The sequence below is a fragment of the Carassius carassius genome, chromosome 46 (genome assembly GCF_963082965.1).
Source record: "Carassius carassius chromosome 46, fCarCar2.1, whole genome shotgun sequence".
NCBI classification, from domain to species: Eukaryota; Metazoa; Chordata; class Actinopteri; order Cypriniformes; family Cyprinidae; genus Carassius; species Carassius carassius.
Genome location: NC_081800.1, coordinates 24,722,858 through 24,744,162, shown reverse-complemented (window position 1 = coordinate 24,744,162; position 21,305 = coordinate 24,722,858). Strand labels below are relative to the sequence as shown.

The following is a 21,305-nucleotide window of genomic DNA, read 5'->3' as shown; positions in this document are numbered from 1 at the left end:
TTCATTAAAATTTATGCAGTTCACAGATGCTTTTATCCAAAGTGACTTTCATTGCATTTAAGGTATATAAGTTTATCAGTATAATGTTTTTATATACATACATACATACATACATTACTGAGATTACTGAGAGGCAACATGGGCCCAAAATGTATCCCATCCCAAGACATATCATTTATTTGTGTAGTGTTGCCAGTTTGAGGATTTCTCACAGTGTTGGGGATCTTGATAAAGTGAGCAGATGCTGCTTTCAGTAACTGTGTGTACTTGCAGGTTTGGTCGTTTCTCAAAAGTCAGTCGGCATAAAGAGACAGAAATGCATTAATGAGCTCGTGTGAAATAATATATTTAGAATATCGTTTGAATGGAAACTCAAATATGATCATGTTTACTATAACTATAAAGTCAAAATCAAATCTACACCCAAGATTCACGAAATTGTAGCACAGAAAAACAACAATCGTTTAAAATCGTTTAAAACTAGTTAACCAATCTAACCAGCAGATGGCAGCATAGGATCATAATGTGCTATTAAATCTATGACTAAATAATAATAGACATTATATAATCTCTTTTAGTTTTTTTTTTTTATCAGTGTCCTTTTCTAAATTCTAAGTAAATTTATTATACATTCCTTTTATAAAAGAGATAAAACATTGGCAATTATCATAAAAATATATATTTCTGTATACGTTTTAGGCTAATCATGCAGTTGAACTTGTTCTTAATTTCGTTGTTTTGCATTTTAAATGGTTTTTTCATAAGAAAAAAAAATCGTAATTCAATAAGCTAACAATAATAGCATATTTATATTTTTTCTCGCATTTTTATATTTCTCAAACGAGGTGCTAATTGTTCTGTCTTTTGTGCACGGTTGATTATTGTTCTGGGAGTTTCAGTAGTGTGGCAAAAGTGTGGTGCATTGGAAGAAACAGAATTCGCCTGAACCTCACACTTGTTCAGCTTCTCGATCAGTGTTTGATTATTCAGGTCTGCCTCGATAACCTGGAAGTAGTGTTCAGACACAGATACACTGTAACTGAGTTGTTCTTCTGATCATCTGTCTGCAGCTCATCTTCAGCAACAATGCGAGCCCCACAGGTGTCGAGGTGAGGATGATGATGATGATGATCAGACATGAGTTTACAGCCGTTATGTGCTTATAATCACAAAGTGTGTGTTTAATGCTTCTGGAGAGCTGAGAGTATGACAGCAGCTCATGCACATGTGTGTGTGCCATTTATTACAGGATTTCTTCTTTTGATTCTCTAATATGAAATATTCAGAGTGTTTTGATTGTTGACAATGAATTGGACTTATTGTTGATGGGCGTTTCTGGCTTACTGGAGCTGAAATTTCAGGAATAAGACCAATTCAGCATCCGAAATACAATGTAATTTCATAATATACTATTTGATTATATACTTTGGTATTACTATACGTTAACAATAATGTCTAGCTATCTATATCTATAAAAAAAAACTATATATATGTACAAATATATAACCTAACATAATAAATATAAATGCTATCTATAATATATTATTATTGGTAGTGATAGTATTTATTTTTTTCAGCTAAGTGTTCATTTAATACTATAAATGTATTTGTTCATGAGAAAATATCCAAGGTCGTGCAATGGTTCTTGATATATATATATATATATATATATATATATATATATATATATATATATATATATATATATATATATATATATATATATATATAAAATATTGTGTAGATTGTTGAAGAGCAAACTGTTTTCATCTTGCTGTCTCAGCATGTAATGTTGACTAGATTCACATTACTTTTATTTTCTGGTTTTATTAAATTTTAGTGATCAAAAAGCATGTCTAATTAATGAATCTCAATGATTTTATTAGATGTTTTACACTATGAGGGCACTATGCAATTTCTTATTTTTCCTGAAATTCTCTCTTGTGTGTTTTAATATTTTTCTGTATTTCTGATTTAATATAAATTTGTTATCAAAAACGTGGTTAATCAAATGAAGGCATATAACATTAAAACTTTAAGTAAGATTTTAAAAGGTAAACAAAGTCCAGGTTTACAGTTCAAATTTAAACAAGGCGGGAAATATGTGTAATTATTCCTTTAAAAAATTATGTTTTAAAAATTAATATTAATAATTGAATTGTTGTTGTACAATAGGAATGTATTTCTGTCACAATTTCTTTAAGTTAAACCAGACTTTTATTTTGAAGGGTTGCCGCAAGGTGTCTGTGTGTGTTTATCATATGATGGTCGTTTTTGTCAAATGTACTGGTAAAATGCTAATGAAGTCACTCTCAGAGCAGCTCTTGAGATGAAGTGCATGTTTTCATGTCCTCGTATCATGATTTAATGAATTATACAGTACTTTGTTTGAGTTATTCATCAAAATTCGCCAAATTCTGTGATATTCCATGTTACACGACGGCTAGATTCTGCAATTATTTTCATATTGTCCTGTACTTACTATCTTCCATCGATCACATAAATAACTATTAGGTGAATTATTCCTCGAACCATGTTTTCTGAGTATGTATATATCTTTCATTCCCAGCTCTCCACGGATCCAGGCGGTGTTGACCAGCTCATCCTTGGGTCTAGAGGGCTTCAAAGCTCACTCCGTCTTCCAGGAGATCAGTAGAAAGCTGCATGAGGTATGAGAAGGCCAATTCAGTTCAGTTCATTCATCTGAGTTCAGTGTTAAAGCCTCTTAACACCTCAACATCCCTACTCAAGGCTACAGCAAGATCGATGTGAATCTGTGTTATTGCCCAGCTTTAATCATGTCAGCAGTGATCCTCTGTCAGATTTCAGGCTGCTGTGAAGGGGTTTTATTCAGACTACAAAGTTGCTGGGTGCTGAAAGAAGGTCTTTTCATTAAACACAATCCCTCTGTTTTATCCAGATGATCCTTTTCATGCCATTTCACGTGCATCACATACTCTTTTAAGGTGTTTGGTGACATGTGTCAATCCCCTTCCCCAAACTGCTCTTTCATAACCTGGGAAATATTATAAATCGAGCCATGACATGAGTCTTTACCCCCTTGGGCTTGTCATTTGGGTTTACAGAATAGTTATTCACCTCATATTGCACCAAACCCATATGGTTAACTTTCTTCCTTGTAACATAAAAGGGAAAATTTTTGCAGAATGTCTCATTATGTGCTTTAGAATGCAAAAATCTGAACTGTTTTTAACATTGATAATAATCAGAAATGTTTCTTGAGCAGTAAATCATCATATTAGAATGATTTCTGAAGATCATGTGACACTGAAGACTGGAGGAATGATGCTGAAAATACAGCTGCGCATCACAGGAATAAATGACATTTTACAATATATTCAAATAGAAAACCGCTATTTTAAATTGTAATAATTGTAATAAAGTGTACGTTAACTTTGGCAGCCATAAATGCATTCTGTAAAAATATATTTTGTTCTTCTCATAAATGTTTGTGTATGACTTCAGAAGACTTCAGGATATGAGTCATTTTGTCTACTTTCATGTTTTTTTGGTGTTTTCTGGAGCCTGATAGTAAAATGGCCATCCACTTACATTGATTGAAAAGTGTCCGCTCCATTAATATCTTTGGAAGATGTATTCTTTTGTGTTGCATCTTTTCTGACGGGTTTGGAACAACGTGGGTGAATAAACAACATTTATTCATCCGTGCCTCTGATTATCTGGCCATATATTTGAGTTCAGTCTTGGTTACATTCGATGATGTGGCTAAATGATGCATGTTTGTTATTGTTCAGTCATGACACTCGCACCCTCTTGAGATTCGCCCTGTTTAACTCCCACACAGCCGAGACGCTGAAAATCTCCCACCATCAGCCACATTTCAAATTCTGCCCAAAAATGACTCAAATAATGGCCTGTTACACAACCAGAAGGACTCTGGGAAACACATGTGAACACTCAGATAAGTTTTGCTCCATTACGCTCTGAAATGCAGTGTGTAATTTTATGGGGAAGTCTAATGCTGGAAGGCTGAGCGAGGTGCTTTATGTTAATAGCGCGGCATTTCAATGCTGTTTTGCTGCTGTTTATTGAATAAAAAGCAAGTAAGTGTAACAAATAGGATGGAAATTATGTTTGAATCCACTGCAGCTATTTGGTTGTTATATTATAAATATATAATGTATATTTATATTATAAGTGTATATAGATGTATAATATATGTATAATAATAGGGTGAATTTAGGTTGATTGGGTCACTTTAAGTCATAATCAATATCCTAATGATTTTTGGGATAAAAGAAAACTCTAAAATTTTCACCTATACAATGTTTTTTTTTAGCTATTGCTACAAATATACCCCAGAGACTTAAGACTGCTTTTGTGCTCCAGGGTCACATATTTTTTCTGTTTCAGGATAGCAAAACTTATCTTTTCACCATAATTTAAGTTTAGCTGCAGTTCACACAGTTCAAGGTGGGTGCTCAACTGATGTTTTCTGTAACATTTGTGTGTGTGTGTGTGTGTGTGTGTGTGTAGGACGGAGACCAGTTTGTAAAGAAGATCGGAGGTGTGTTCGCCTTCAAGGTGAAGGATGGGCCGGGAGGAAAGGAGGCCGTGTGGATCGTTGATGTTAAGAACGGAAAAGGCTCCATTCACAATGATGCTGGTGAGTCTGTTCTAAATGCAGACAGTATTGATCGGTGAACTGCAGACATTTTCCTGCTCATCAGTGCATCAGGCTGCACACATTTGGATCAGGTCTAGGTATTTTACTTGAAAAAAGGCTGTACAACTTGTTTTTTGGGGTCATGGGTGGAAGGAGAGGTTAGTTGTTGTTATTGTCAATTTTTCTGTGCGTTTCTGAAAACTGCAAATGGTTTTCAGAAAAACTCCTGCTCTGAACACACACACATACACACACACACACATACACACACACACACACATACTCTTCCTACCAACAACATCAAAACTAACTTAAAGTTTATTAAACTGAAATCAATTACCAAACAAATACATAAATGTGATTTTTAATAAATTATTTATTTTCATGAACTTAATATTTTAGTTAAAATGTATTGTGTTGATACAAATTATACATAACATTTTTAAAACTTTTAATTAAAATGTAATAAATAAATACAAATCATACGTTTAACAATAATTAAACCATTTTAATGAAAATTATGCATAATTAGCAATATTGTCACAAATCCTTTCCATGCACTTCTATTCGCTCACCACTAGAGATCACCCGCTTACTGCTGTGGACTCTTGCACCACACTAACTGTTGCACTTTACCCTGCACTATAGTTCCCATCATCCATTGCACTAATTACACACACACAGCCAAATGCACTGATTACACACACAGCTGAATCCAATCAGACATGCGTCATAAGCCATGGTCTTCCTCAAAAAGTAATGTGACTTTGCGCTATGGACGGTAAATCCTGACTAACCAGTGGACCGATCTCATTCCACAGTATCTGAAATGTTGCTATATATCAGAAATGCCAGAGCAAAGTCTATCATTAAAGTATTTCTGTATAATTGCCTCCCAGAACTGTTAAACGACTGCCTTCCCAAACAGCAGCATCCACCTCCGAAAGCAATAAGCGCATTCATTGTGTTCCGTCTGCTTGTTCTGAGGTGCAAGTAACTTATTATATTTGAAAATTCAGTAGCTTCTCCTACTTTTCTTAGTGATATTTAGTGCCAGTTTTCCAGAAAGTGATGAATTTGTTCTCTTTGACTCGTTGGATGGAAACGCTGCTTGTTCGCAAATGTTTTGTGCAATATTCTAATTTGGCTCATAAGTTAAATTCGCAACTTTGGATGGAAACCTGGCTACTGATAGTACTTTACAGATCCATTCTAAATTCCTGAATCTAGTTTAGCCTTGTTCTTAGTCGGTTTACCTGTCTTGATCCTTGCCTGTTATCTCGTTTTGTCTGACCCCTGCCTGCCCTGAATTTTATAGCCTGTTTCGGAATTACCCTTTGCCTTGCTGTTTCGGACTGTGTCTGCACCTCGCCTGGACTATTTCTCATGTTGTCGGATTACCCCTCTTGTCAAGCCCTCTGGATACTGTTAGCTGCCAATCGACCACGTCCTCTTTGGATTACTCTTGTCTTGCCCCTTGATATACCTGTGTGCTGTTGTCTGACCCTTGCCTGTTTTGACCATGTTTAAGAATAAAGCTTTGCAAATGGATCCGCACGCCTCTTGCCTCAGTCTCTTTGTAACAAAATAACAGCTTTTAAATATTTTAATTAAAATGAAATGAATGCAAATTATTCATAGTTATTAAAAATGCTTTTAAACTCTTAATTAAAATGTATTTAGTACAAATTATACACAATTAACAATTATTTAAAACCCCTTGAAACTTTTAATCAACATTTATTAAATGTATACCAATTAGACATAATTTATAAAAATTACAGCTTCTGAAATATTGCAATTAAAATGGATGTATTAAATGAATATAGATACATGATTAACTACTGTTAAAAACTACTTTTACAATGTTAACTAAAATCTATTAAAAACAAATTATACATAAGTTACAATACTATGAAAATAGCAGCTTTTGAACTATTTTCTTTCAAGAATTAAACAAGGAAAAGCAGACTGACATTTTTAATGATATAGAGTCTTAGCATGTTTTCAAGTGGGCCAGATAAAGATACTGAAGCTTTTGAATTCGAACAGTTTGACCAAAATTCTGCTCTGTTGGATCAGACTTAGAAAAATGATTTAGAAAATAGCAGTTTACCTCTCATCAATAAGCCACATGATTTAATCCCTCAACCATCTCTGTTATATGAAGTGAAACCTCATTTGAGAATGTGTCTCGAGGCATTTGGCGCAGTTTCTCCAGGAGTGCAATCGCTTGTGTCCTTCCTCACCTGTTTAAATGATGTTTGAGTGTGTGAAATCTGGCACTTCAGAGTGCGGATATTCACAGGTGTGTGTTGTGAGAGTCTCTGTGATTTGTGTCGAGGATGAGAGGAAATGAAAGCAAGCGAGAATGTGTGTATGGCCTAATGAGCAGAATCAAAGCTGCTCACGCAGGCCGGATTCTCATCCGTTGTGGAACAAGAGCTAAATGCACCAAACCAACAAGTGTTGAGCTGCTGTGTCGGTCAGTTTCCCAGTCCTTAATAACGTTCTGCCTTTTTCTTTCTCAGACGAGAAATCAGACTGCACCATTGCCATGGCTGACTCGGACCTGCTGGACCTCATGACTGGAAAGATGAATCCACAGACCGTAAGTCCTGATGAAGCAGACAGACAAATCACCAAAACAACCCTCCATCCATCCGTGAAATAAAATGAACCTCTATACTACATTTCAGTTACTAAGCTAAGACTGCTAGACTGCTAAGCTATACTGCTAGACTTTTACCCCATTAAAAATACAAAGACATTCAAACAAGCTATTTTTAAACAAGAAAAGAAAACTATTTGCTAGTGGGTCATGTAAAATATACTTTATTCAAGACATGTGCTCTGAAAACTACTTTTAATATCTCGTGCAGTTTTAGGGATGTTTAGAGTGATTTAATGATTTTTTAAAGTTATTTTTTACTCATTGAATGTTTCATTTGAAAGTACACTAGCATGCAAAAGTTTGGAGCCAGTAAAAGTAAAAAACAAGAAAAGTATATATATTATTATTATTATAAAGAGTATTATTCATCAGGCATGCATTACATTGATGACTGTAAAGACTTTTATATTTTAAAAAAGAAAATTTCTATTTCAAACAAATGGTGTTCTTTCCGAAAGTCAGGCAAAAATAAAACATAACAGGTTCAACAAAAACATTAAATATAAGAATAATAATTATTGTTTCTTGAACAGCAAATCATCATATCCGAATGATTTCTGAAGATCATGTGACACTGAAAGCTGTAGTAATGATGGTGGAAATTCAGTTTTGATCACAGGAATAAATTATATTTTAGTATATATTCAAATAGAAAACTTTTCTGTTAAATTGCAGTAATATTTCACAATATTACTGTTTTTAACCGTATTTTTTCTGTCATCTTAGTGACCCCAAACTTTTGAACTGCAGTTTGTTTCAAATTATACAATTAAAAAAGGTTGCAAATGTCATGCTGACTTTTAAACACAGGTTGCATATGATATCCCGGAAAATAATATCTTGAAAAAAAAAAGGGGGAACCCTAGAATGGCTGCAAATCAGATCTCCGATATTTCCAAGTGGTTTGTATGGTTATAATTATGATTTTGGCTGATTAGTCTCAGTTTTTCTGTTTGGATGTACCACAGAGACTCATCCCACGTGAACCCAGATGTTTTTCTTTCCTTTACACTCTCCTACGTAGTTAAAAAAACCTGCATCTGTGTATGTGACAGTGAATTCAAAGTGGTATTATTTTTTAGCTACGAGAGTGCCGTTTTATTTCAATCTGAGATACACAATCGAATAAAGGAAATGTAAAGACATTGTCTATTGCAAGTTCTCTCTTTTGAGGAATGTCAAGGTTGGGCCCTTAAAAGCAAAGTTTGTGTAGCTCCCATCCTCCTTTTGTACATTGTCTCAACCCCCCCCCCCCCTGTTTTCCATGAACAGTATCTTCACATATGATCAAAAACACTCTCTCCCCACTCACTTTTCTTTTCTAATGCTAATGGCCTGCATTGAGAAAGAGAGATTATTGTGCGGCCTCCCGTCTGAATCACAGAGAGTTTGCATTCCATTAAGTTTCCAAGCTTCACACTTCACAGAAAAACCACAGATGAAACGAAAGACGTTTTTAACCCATGCCAGATCAACAGGTTCCAGTGAGACCAATTAACCTGGCCATACTCAACCTGAACTGGTTCAGTAGCCAAGTGCAAAAAAAGAAAAAAAATCACTTTTTTAGCATGAGACATTTTATATGTATGGAAGCCAATTTCCGACACTAAATAAAAAATAAAACAAGGTCATTGCGACTTTTTATCTCACAATAACTTTCTTGGATTAAAATAGTTAAACAATCTGAAATGAAACAAAAACCATATTTTAAAAAAATCCAAACATTGCGAACACATTTATATGGAAGCTCGTCTCCGCCACTGAATAAAAAAAATAAAGGTAGTTGCGACTTTTTATCTCACAATTCTGACCCTTTTTTCTAAGAACTGTGATCTTGCAATTCTGACTTTATAACACACAGTTCTAATAATTTCTGAAAATTTTTCTCGAAATTACGAGTTCATATCTCGCAATTCTGAAAAGTCAAAATTGCAAGTTATAAAGTCAGAATCAAAATTAATTATTATAAAGTCACACATAATTAAACTACTATAAAGTCACACATAATTAACTAATTCTGACTTTATATCTCTGTCATAACTTTATAAATTTGACTTGCGAGATATGAACTCGTAGTTGTGAGAAAAAAATTCAGAACTGACTTTAAATTTTTGAATTTGCATGTTATAAAGTCAGATAATTGCAAGATAAGAACAATGGGTCAGAATTGTGAGTTAAAAATAATTTTTATTCAGTGGCAGAAACGGGCTTTCAATATAAATGTGTTTGGATTTTTTTATTTTATTATTATAATTTTTTTACATTTTCAGATTTTTTTATTTTAAAGGGGAAAAAAATGATTATCGGGAAATACAGGGTTGTCAACAATAATTCCATCCATCCATCCATCTTCTACCGCTTATCCGGGGCCGGGTCGCGGGGGCAGCAGTCTAAGCAGAGAACCCCAGACTTCCCTCTCCCTAGACACTTCCTCCAGCTCTTCTGGGGGGACACCGAGGCGTTCCCAGGCCAGCCGGGAGACATAGTCTCTCCAGCGTGTCCTAGGTCTCCCCCGGGGTCTCCTCCCAGTGGGATGTGCCCGGAACACCTTCCCGGGAAGGCGTCCAGGAGGCATCCGGAACAGATGCCCGAGCCACCTCAGCTGACCCCTCTCGATGTGGAGGAGCAGCGGCTCTACTCTGAGCTCCTCCCGGGTGACTGAGCTTCTCACCCTATCTCTAAGGGATCGCCCAGCCACCCTGCGGAGAAAGCACATTTCGGCCGCCTGTATCCGGGATCTTGTCCTTTCGGTCATGACCCAAAGCTCATGACCATAGGTGAGAGTAGGAACGTAGATTGACCGGTAAATCGAGAGCTTCGCCTTGCGGCTCAGCTCTTTCTTCACCACGACAGACCGGTACATCGACCGCATTACTGCAGAAGCTGCACCGATCCGTCTGTCAATCTCCCGTTCCATCCTTCCCTCACTCGTGAACAAGACCCCAAGATACTTAAACTCCTCCACTTGAGGCAGGAACTCTCCACCAACCTGAAGTGGGCAAGCCACCCTTTTCCGACTGAGGACCATGGCCTCGGATTTGGAGGTGCTGATTCTCATCCCATTATTGTCAACAATAAAAAAAAAAAAAATTAAAGTGCTATTATTTTCCAGCTTAAATCTCAGCCTTTTTCAGTTTTCCCTCAGAATTCCATTAATAGAATGTTCAGCATTAGAATCTAACAGACAGCAATGACATCATAGTAATCTGTAAAGAATTGTGATTGGTTTGCTCGCTGAAAAGGGACTGGCCTTTTTTCTTTCAAGGATTTCTTAGATTCGACTTGTTTTGCTTCCTAGCATCTAACCACCTATTGCCACATTTGTATCCCTTATTATTTTAGTTATTAGATCTAGTGTTAAATCGTGATGTTATGCCACCACAAAGACAAATTTGATACAAATTCTTGCCTCTATCTTTAAGGAATACTTTATCCAAACATTGAAAATGTCCACACCCTCAGGCCATCCAAGATGTGGATGAGTTTGATTCTCCATAGGAACAAATTTGGAAAAATGGATCCTCTGCAGTGAATGGGTGCCGTCAGAACGAAAGTCCAAACAGCTGATGAAAACATCACAATAATCCACACATAATACACACCACTTCAGTCCATCAGTTAACATCTATTAAGCAAAAACCTGTGTGTTTGAAATTAAACAATTCATCATTTAGATGTTTCTGACTTTAAACCGTCACTTCTAGATAAAATATGAGCACATAACCATTAACATTACTATTTGCAGTGAAAAAGTTGTCCCGTCTGAATCAGGAGAGAAATATACAGTATGCACAGATCAAACACCATTTACAAGCCAAAACAGCCCTAAACAAACAAATATCTGGGGTGATTTTGATGTGAGTGTACAACAGGAGATGGACTTTTTCACTTGAGGAAGTGTTATTATTATTATGAACTCATATTTGCATTAAAACATCTTAATGATGGATTTGTTCATTACAAACACACAGCTTTTCGCTTGATGGACTGGAGTGGTGAGGATTACTTGTGGATTATTGTAATATTTGAATCAGCTGTTTGGACTCTCATTCTGACGGCACCCATTCACTGCAGAGCATTCATTGCTGAGCAAGTAATGCAATACTACATTTCTCCAAATCTGTTCCGATAAAGAAACAAACTCATCTTGGCTGGATGAAAATTTTTGTTTTTAGGTTTTGTTTTTGTGTTTAATACATTCTTGTAGTGTTAATTAAATCAAGGTTCATTCTAATTGGTTGATCACAACTTCGATTGAGTGAGTTTGGCTCACTTAACATTTTTGCTGAGCTCGTTCCCCTCACCTCTCTCAATCATGTCTTGTCCTATCTACGCAATGCTCATAAAACTGAGTGGGAAAAGTGAGTTTCAGAAGCTGTAGTTGAGTTTAAGGTGGTGTTAAAGTCTATCAGCATGAAATCTGGTATTTTTATCTGAACTTAATTCGTTTTTATAATCTGTAATTGCTTCCACGCAGCTGGTAACTGATGTTCGGGAACAGGCTGAAACGAGCGTTCACTTGCGACTGTTTTAGTGCTCTCTGAGTGTTTCCTGTTAGCAGGGATGGAGGCGTACGGTTGTGCAGCACTTACAAACACAGCTTTAATGAGTCACTCTCTGAAGTGGCTTCAGGTTCATTCCTTCTGCGAGGAATATTTCTGTCCTTCAAAAAAGGACTCATTAAATCCTGTCATTAGGACCGCAGTTGCTCTTGCACTTTCATAATCATATCACTGCACTTTCTATGTGAGAGAATTTACCTGACCTTGAGAACTGACAGTTAAAGAAGGTTAATCAAATAGTTAAGTTTCGTTGTATCTTGAGTTTTTTGTGAATTGTAGTTCCAGAAACAATTTTCTGAAAGGTATTACAAAATCATGTTTATATCATATTTACTTTGACTTATTATTTGATAAAAATAATACAATTTGATAAAAATTGTAAACACACACACACACACACACACACACGTTTGTTTTTGTGAAAAGTGTGTTCATCCCATAGGCGTAATGGTTTTTATACTGTACAACTGTATACTGTGTCCTGATATGTCACAAAAACAAGAACACACACACACACACACACACACACACACACACACACACACATATATATACTGTATAGTCTAATAATTTTATATTCATATAACTTTTTAATATTGTATGAAGTATTGCTTTATTTGCTATTTATATATATATATATATATATATATATTTATATAATTTTTATCTGTTTTTCTGCATTTTGCTATAAATGTTAAAACTATTTAAAAACTATTTAAAGAAAGAAATTACTAAATATTTTTAGTAAAATGTTCAATTCCTGACTTATTACACGAACTACACAAAAAATGCATGTTGTCTATTTTTTTATATGAATGTAAATATTTAATATTATATTAATATTGCATTTATTTATATATTTATTCACTTTATTTATTTTTGTTCATTCATTAATTCACTTATTTATTATTATATATTTTTTTAAGTTGAAAAACAAAATCAATGTATTTATTAAAAGAAAATCATGTTCTGCTTTATAAACTATAATTTTTCTGAGAGGCTTTTACAAGAATCCATTTGAATATCAATCAGACACAAAAATTAAATGCAAAATTACTTTTTCTGTTTATTTGTTTAAAAGGCTGTTTTCATGGCCAAACCCCCATTTAGTATCATCTCTGAATTGCCTCGTTGCTTTTGAGACACTGAAGTGTGGCTTTTAAGGTCACAGAAAAATAATTCACAAGAACAAATGTCCTCTACTGGGACACAAATGAATTTCTTGGATGAATAGTTTTTCCTCTCAGGAGGTTAAGATTTAAAAAAAAAAAAAAAATCTGTTAATCTCTCTTTTATGTCTTCTCATTAACACAGGCGTTCTTTCAGGGCAAACTGAAGATCACTGGAAACATGGGCATGGCCATGAAGCTTCAAAACCTGCAGCTGCAGCCGGGCAAAGCCAAGCTGTGAGAGGCGGAGCCTCAAAGAGGGCGGAGTCTCAAGTAGCTCCTCCCACTGAGTTCACTCTATTATAGTAGCTGCAGGTATCAGACACTGAAAGTGTTTCTCCGCTAGTTTCAGCCTGTTTCTAACAAGGTTAAGCGATAGTTCACACAAAAACAAACTTTTTTTCCTTTTTTCTTCATTTTCTAATTCCTTTCTGTAAACATATGACTATTCTTAGTCTTTTGCAAGGAAAAGGCTAACATATAAGAATTTGCAGATGTTATACAGTCATATAAGTTTGAAATAACATTAAGGTGAGTGAATGATGCCAGAAATCTCATTTTTGGGTGAATTATTTAAATGAATCACAGGAGTCTGATAGAAGGATACGAAAATACTATATTAATACCATTATTATTGATTTTTTTCCCTTTGATTGGCACCCATAACAGTTTAAATTATATTTGTGTGTGGATTAATTGTTTGCTTTGAAGGGCTTTTTTGGAAGTGAAGCCCTGTAAAGTGCCTGTGAACTATAAACTCAAACACTGGGTTTTGATGGACAGATGTGTTGTTAAAATGTACAACAGCATTCATTTCATTTTCTCTTGTCTTTATAGTTATCCAAGGCCATGAGGAGCAGGTTTACAGTGCTGCTTGCAAACAACAGTTATAGAAAATATATAAATATAAATCAGATCAGTGCATGGATATCTTTGACAGTATCTTGCAGGTATAATTGTAGTATCACATCAATGCTTTTTGAGTGTTTCCCAATCAGATGCTAAAATACTTTTGTACTAAATAAACCTAATCTTTCTCATTAAAATGGGAAGTGTGTGTTCCATTTATCAATTTCACTTGATTGTCACAAACAAAGCATCTAAGAATCATGAACTTTTGTTGGTCACAGACCTTATTTTCCTCAATAATAATAATACAATTGTGTTTTGTCCATATCTAGAGGATTTTCCATTATATATGGGAAGTTCGATTCTTTTCCGCGAACCGGTTCTTTCGGACGGTTCGATTCAATAAACCGGTTGAAAAAACCGGTTCACCGGTTCTTTTATGCTCGACGTAATGACGTCATTGGCGTCACGTCTATAAAACATTCAAATATATAAAGTCAGTAATCATAACTTTAGTCAGTTAAAAAACTCATAATCATGAAAAGTTTACAATTAAGTTTTGCAACAACGCACCCAAACACAGTAACAGCAATAATGTGCATATGAGGATTTAAGTCTTGAAGATATAAAGTAAATTAATTAGGTGTCATCAGTGCAGAAACCACTATACATAAACCATTGCGATGTATTTGTTATTAAATGAACTTATGTTTCGCCAGAATGCCCCTTCATTCAAGCCCTCGGTTTACCCACGCTCATGACATTAGCACAGAATCAGTTCAGAATCAAATACCAAAAGAATCAGTTCGGTTCAGACGCGCTGTGAGTCAGTCGGCTTCACGCTGAATCACGCATGCGCAGTATCATCAGCTCCTCTGTTCTCAAAACGGACACGTCCGAAAGAAACGGTTTTGGTTCAGTGTACTGATGATCCGAAAACCGATGCAACCGGTTCTTGACTCAAGAACGAGAATCACTCTAACCAGCACGTGCTGCAGTTCAGTATAATCAGCTGCTCTACTCGTGTTCATGTTCTGTTTACTACAAACTCAATTTGTGAATGTGTCATCATTAACTATAAATACAGTACACATATTTCATAAATCATCCCTTATTCCTATTAAACATAGAGTCTTTAGAGTTCTTAATTATTGTCCAACTTCCCTGAAACCCCCTCTGGCCTATTCATAATCTACAATATACAGATTAGAAACATTCATCTTAAAAAAAATAAAAATAAATAATAATAATAAAAATGTATATAGATCTTTTATCACTCTTTCCGAAATACTTTACACGCATGCGCAGTAGCATCAGTTCATCGGTTCTCAAATCGGACGCGTCCAAAAGAAATGCGCTGAGTCCCAATTCGCATACTATCTGTCCTAAATAGTATGCGAAACTAGGATTAGTACGTCCCAAATCGTAGTATGTTGAAAAGAGTATTCCAAAGATACCCGGATGGTCTACTATTTCCGGTTAGAATTCGAAGTGCAGATCAATGCACACTCTAAGTGCTAATATTGCCCATAACCCATTGCGTGCGGGAGGGAGGAGCTTTGCGATGGCTTTGTTACACACATTGCACATGAACATCAGAACCAGCCGCCTCACAAACGACCTGTGTTTGGTTCTACGACGACGACGCCCTGCTTCTTAACCCCTCAACTTGGTAGAAGAACACATTGTAAAATGTATTGTGAAAAAAAACGATGAGAAAAATGATGGGAATAGTAAATAAAATTTTATTGGACATACAAGAATGAATGAAACGTTAACAGTTGTGGTGTGCGTAACTAGGCAACCACGTTGTCGTTCACGTTGCATGACGTCATCGAAGTATGTCCCAGAACGTGCATACTCTTTTGCTACACACTCAAAAGTATGTACTTTTTCCTCACAAAAAAAGTACATACTTTTAGGTCGTAGTATAAGTAGGCGAATTGGGACTCAGCAACGGTTTTCGTTCAGTGTACTGGTGATCCGAAAACAGATCCAACCGGTTCTTGACTCGAGAACGAGAATCAGCTCATCGGTTCTCAAATCGGACGCGTCCGACAGAAACGATTCTCAGTTCAGTGTACTGGTGATCCAAACACCGATGCAACCGGCTCTTGACTCGAGAACGAGAACTGCTCCAGCAGAGGGCGTGTTCGTTCGTCATCTGGCTCGGCTCGGTGTTCATCTTGATCTTCAGTTCGGTCTACACAGCAGTTCAGTCAGTGTACTGTTTGAGTAAATGAATTACTCCGGGATATTGGTTTGTTTGAACTCAGAGGGAGTGTCAGTCACGTTAAAAAAGTTAACATCTTAAGTAATTTGTGGATTAATGCTTATTGGAGACGTGAACCGTTTCAAACGATTCAGTTCGATTTGGTGAACTGGTTCAACCGGTTCACTAAGAAGAGCGGGTTAAATTGAACGATTCGTTCACGAATCGGACATCACTATTTTCCATGTAATAAGAGTAATGTAAGTCCCTTTGCCTACAGGTCTGTCAAACAACTAGTTATTAACGTGGAGGCCTGTGCTTTAGCATGAAAACTGCTCATAATAAACCACCGTTCTTTTTCTTTCTGCCAAGTGCTCAGATTATGTTGAAGGTCATTTGCCTGCATATCATTTCTCTCTCTTCTCGTGAGATGATCCGGTCAATGTCAATGTCAATGTCACCTTTATTTATATAGCGCTTTAAACAAAATACATTGCGTCAAAGCAACTGAACAACATTCATTAGGAAACCAGTGTCAATAATCCGGTGTAAGTGTGTGTTCCAGCACTAGTGGAAAGCTCATACGTTTCCACCCAAAGCGACTGGCTGATGTCCAGCCTGCCACGCTTTTGTTTTTCCTTTGAAAACTTCAGCTGAAACACTAAATCCCTGAAATTGTTAATGAGCTCGGACCTACATTCCACAGCTCAGACTTTCTCTCTCTGTTTGTGTCCTTCATTTGAACATGCATCACTAGTTAGAGTTTTGATATTGTATTATTAGGTCAACGCTGAACTGTGTAGTCTCTGTGTCCCAAGCAAATTTGCAAGAATGATGTTTTCAAACAGGTTTCTTGAACATCCCCCTGTCTGCTACAGGTCAGACAAAATGGGACAAATCAAAGACGATTTCAGCTACTCCTCCCTAATTTTAGCATATATATATATGATATAATATAAATTGATTGAATATTTTACTCTGCCTCACTCATTAACATTATATTATTACATTTTTACTTTGATTTTAATATTTAGTTTGCAGTTTTCATTTGTTTTTTTAAGTTATGTATAGTATTTATAAATATAGTGTTAATTTAGTTTTAGTTACTTTAGTACTTCAACTTGAGCTAAAATAAAATGATAAATGTAAACATTTTTTTTTTGTATAATTTAAAAATATTGGATATTATGATAACATTAATTTCTGCCATTACATAAATTATATTAAGTATAGATAAAAGATTTTTTAACCTCATAAGGGTTTTTAGTTGTCAAAATTGTGCTGCACATCCTCTATGCTTCAGTATTTCTTGACTCTAAAATCTAATTGGATGAGCCGATAAAAATAGGCAGTACATGCACACCTTATTTCACATCAGATGAGCCCCAGATGAAGATGCCATGTTGCATATTAGCCATTATTATTTTGGTTAATTTGAGAAAACCTGTATCTTTCACTTGTTCCTGTTGCATTTTATTAAAGCAATAATCAACTTGAGTCTTTTCTTTACAGTGGTTTTACAGTGGTAAAGAGTGTTTTGCTTTCCATCATAACACATCTTAGCATGGTAAAATCAGTTGAAACAGTTCAGAGTTGTGCTGTGTGATAAAACTGCACATTTCAGAGTAGCCTTTTATTAAGGCACACCTGTGCAATAATCATGCTGTCTAATCAGCATCTTGATATGCCACACCTGTGAGGTGGATGGATTATCTCGGCAAAGTAGAAGTGCTCACTAACACAGATTTAGACAGATTTGTCAACAATATTTGAGAGAAATAGGCATTTTGTGTACATAGAAAAAGTCTTAGATCTTAGAAAAATTGTGGCAAAAACAAGTGTTGCATTGATAATTTTTGTTCAGTGTACAGTATATACAGTTGCTTTGCAACTTAATTTTTTAAACATAAACATTGAGCAGTAGAGTAAAATGAGTCGAATGAACATCTTAATTGATTCTTATACTTATGTTTACAGATGCTGTTTTTTACTGGTTTCAAAGAAAGACTGAGATAGTAAGGCATATGGTATTCATACTGGATGATTCATTAAAAAGCAGCTGTTGATTTTTGTGCGCACAAAAGGATCCTAAAGTTTTCATGGTAAAGTGACTGTTAAAAGCCCTGTGTTTCTCAGTAGGCCTTTTAAATAGTTTTCTAGTTGCTTTTTCTCCTGAGAGCTGATCTCAAAGAATCAAATGCACCTTTCATGAACTCATATTGGTATTTAAATCGTGTCCTGTTTTTTAAAGTTGAGAGAACAGATGAGCTAATAGTAAGGCAAATCAAGTTTCAGACTGGGTGCCAGCGTGTGTTGTAGGTCTCATCTGTTGTCTGACCTGAGGGAGTGTTTGCCGGTCAGACTGACGGAGTATTGCGCTTCTCCAGGATGAGTTTTGAGGCAATAAATTTCTAGGCCATCAATTTTATTGTCTGTTTCCTCATGTCCAATATAACAGCCACCAGACACAGAGGAATAAAAAGGAAAATGAATTTTATTAAACCGTGTTTGGCCACCTGGAACAGCTGAAAAGTGTTGTTTTCTTTCTGTGATGAAAAACTCTATATTTTAGCCTAGTTTAAAGGTAAAGTTCACTCAGAAATGAAAATATGCTGAGCATTTACTCATTCACAGTTCAACCATACAGTAGATGAGTTTCTTCATCAGTTTTGGAGAAATGTAGCATTGGATCACTTGTTCAGCAATGGATGCACTGCAGTGAATGGGTGCCGTCAGACGATGATGAAACATCACAATAATCCAAAAGTAATCCACAGCACTCCAGTCCATCAATTAATAGCTTGTGAAGCCAAAAGCGGCATGTTTTTAAGCAACATATCCATCATTCAGACATTTTTAACAAACCGTTTCTTCCTAAATATACGCTAAAATACGAGTCCATAATACAAAATAACGACGTTTTCACCAAATAAAGCAATATTATAGAAAGAGGACTCTCATTTTAGCCAAAAGTAACGTCTAAATGATGGACTTGTTTCTTACAAACACACAGCCTTTCTCTTCACAAGACATTAACTGATGGACTGGAGAAGTGTGGTTTACTTGTGGATTATTGTGATGGTTTTATCATTTGTTTGGACTCTCATTCTGACGGCACCCATTCAATGCAGAGCATCCATTGCTGAGCAAAAGATAAATCTTTTAAACTGGGGCCGTGTGCAGACGTTTGCTGAGCTCTGTGGTCATGTTTCATGTTTATATTGTAAATTCATCTTTACTGTGTGAGAGTTACAGATTATCTGCAGGACAAATGCAGCTGTTTTCTGTCCAGTTTATAGGGCTGAAAGAAAAATGTGTCTAGACTGGACGGAGGCAGTTAGGTGAGTATGCTTGCCGATTTCATCAGTTTTCCTTAGATGTTTGAAGTGTTGAGGGTGCTGAAGATGAGTCTGACTCACTGTAACATGCACTTAAATATGTATAAAAAAAATTCTTACAATCAAAGGTATTTTAAAGAAATGCAGTATGTTTAATTAGTGATGCCTGGATTGCAAGACCTGTGTAACATGGGAGGAATCTTCATCCACAATTAATGATGTTTTGCCCTTGAAGAGACCGGAAATCATAACGAGGTGATCATGTTTCTATCAATGTCAGTATTTCAGTTAAGAAACAGTGATTTTATGTATGTTGGTGTGTGTTAGAATAAGGTTATTTGCTTCAGGTATATTCATTACTGACTCCTTTTTCTCATAAACGAAATCATTTTTTAATTTTATTTTATTTTTTTGTTTGCTCTTGATGAACAATCAAAGCAAATGATGCAAGCTGACTCAAAAGTGACATGAAGGCTGTTTGGTAAAGAATAAAATCTTATTTTCTGTGCTTTTTTTTGTGCTTTTTTTTGGAGTCACATGTTTTGAAAAATATAATGAATGATAACTTATATAAAGCACAACTTGTAAATAAGTAAAGTAGCATCTAGTGTATATGATTATTAAAAACTATAACACAGTTTTCAATTCAAATGACTACTAAGCTAGCAGAGTTTCTTCAAAATAATTTTGTTGAATAGGAACAACAATTCAAGGTGGCTGCTGTCATTAAATACAATGCTAAGTTTATCCAAAATTAAGATTAGGAAATGCATAAACAAATATATATTTGTGTGTGTGTGTGTGCACCTACATATTTTGGGGACAAATTTGTACCCAAAAGTGAGCTTTTCTTGTTTTCTGTGAGGTGAGTTAAGATTATTTTATAATTAATCTATAACTATCTACATAAAACAATAGAAGTCTATGTAATGTCCCCATTTAGATAGATAAGTAAGTCTGTGTGTGTGTGTGTGTGTAAGTGCCTTCATTTTTCAGGTTATGGCTGTTCACCCCAAACAGATCAGAACATCAGACTGAAGGTGAACTGCAGTGACTCTCGTCTTGCCCATTTTCTAATTTTATAGCCATTAAACAGACATTTCAGTGCACTGAAAAAGTCTGGAAGTGCAACAGTCCGAGATAATGACTGTGAAATGTGTTTACATGAGACGCTCCCCATTTTTAACATTAGAGTATGTCCTTCGTTCTGAGTTTCAGAGTTCTAATGGTTGTCTCTGCATGTGACGTAGTTTAGTACATTAATACATAAAATACATCAATATGAAATCAGAATGAATTCTATTTGCTTTCTAAAAGCACAATCTGGTGCTATTATGCATGCTACTTCAAAGACAATCGTTTCTGAATTCTTCAAAAATATTATAATACTTTGTTTTCTTTAATCATCCTCCTAATTTACAATGTTTGATCTGTGCATATTTCTCTCCTGATTCAGACAAGCTTACTTTTTAACTGGAGGAAGTTTTATTATGGTTTATGGACTTAAAGCAATTAAAAACACCTTAATGTAGAATTTGTTTTTTATAAACACACAGTTTTTCTCTTCGCAGGACAATTGATGGACTGGAGTTGTGTGAACTTTCTCATTCACACAAGCATTTGATTGGACAATAAACTGTGTGGTGCAACTCAAGTCATCAACATTTCTATTCTGTTTCTAGAAAAAAAAAAAATCCATATAGCTGTTGAAAATGAATGTTCATAGATGAACTTTTAGACATATGCTAGCATTTAGATGGCATATCATATCTATATAATAATGTCCCTAATGTTCAACTTTGACGCACATTTTACAAATGACAGTGAATTATCATTTGGCAGTGAATTAAAAC

General features: G+C 35.4%; 1 protein-coding gene across 1 annotated transcript; it reads left to right on the top strand.

The window, feature by feature from the left end:
* The first annotated feature begins 1,086 nt into the window (after positions 1 to 1,086).
* Positions 1,087 to 13,413, top strand: LOC132129577 (sterol carrier protein 2-like). The gene is made up of 5 exons (XM_059541211.1): positions 1,087 to 1,109; positions 2,570 to 2,669; positions 4,519 to 4,648; positions 7,180 to 7,259; positions 13,199 to 13,413. Exons 1-5 carry the CDS (start codon positions 1,087 to 1,089, stop codon positions 13,292 to 13,294), a joined length of 429 nt encoding a protein of 142 aa, XP_059397194.1. The 3' UTR covers positions 13,295 to 13,413.
* The last annotated feature ends 7,892 nt before the right edge of the window (positions 13,414 to 21,305 follow it).

Bases quoted from the DNA above. Each gene is read 5' to 3' on its own strand.
- LOC132129577 (XM_059541211.1), top strand. From the start codon at position 1,087: ATGCGAGCCCCACAGGTGTCGAG. The intron at 2,670-4,518 runs GTATGAGAAGGC...GTGTGTGTGTAG, and splicing joins TCAGTAGAAAGCTGCATGAG to GACGGAGACCAGTTTGTAAA. The intron at 7,260-13,198 runs GTAAGTCCTGAT...TCATTAACACAG, and splicing joins GAAAGATGAATCCACAGACC to GCGTTCTTTCAGGGCAAACT.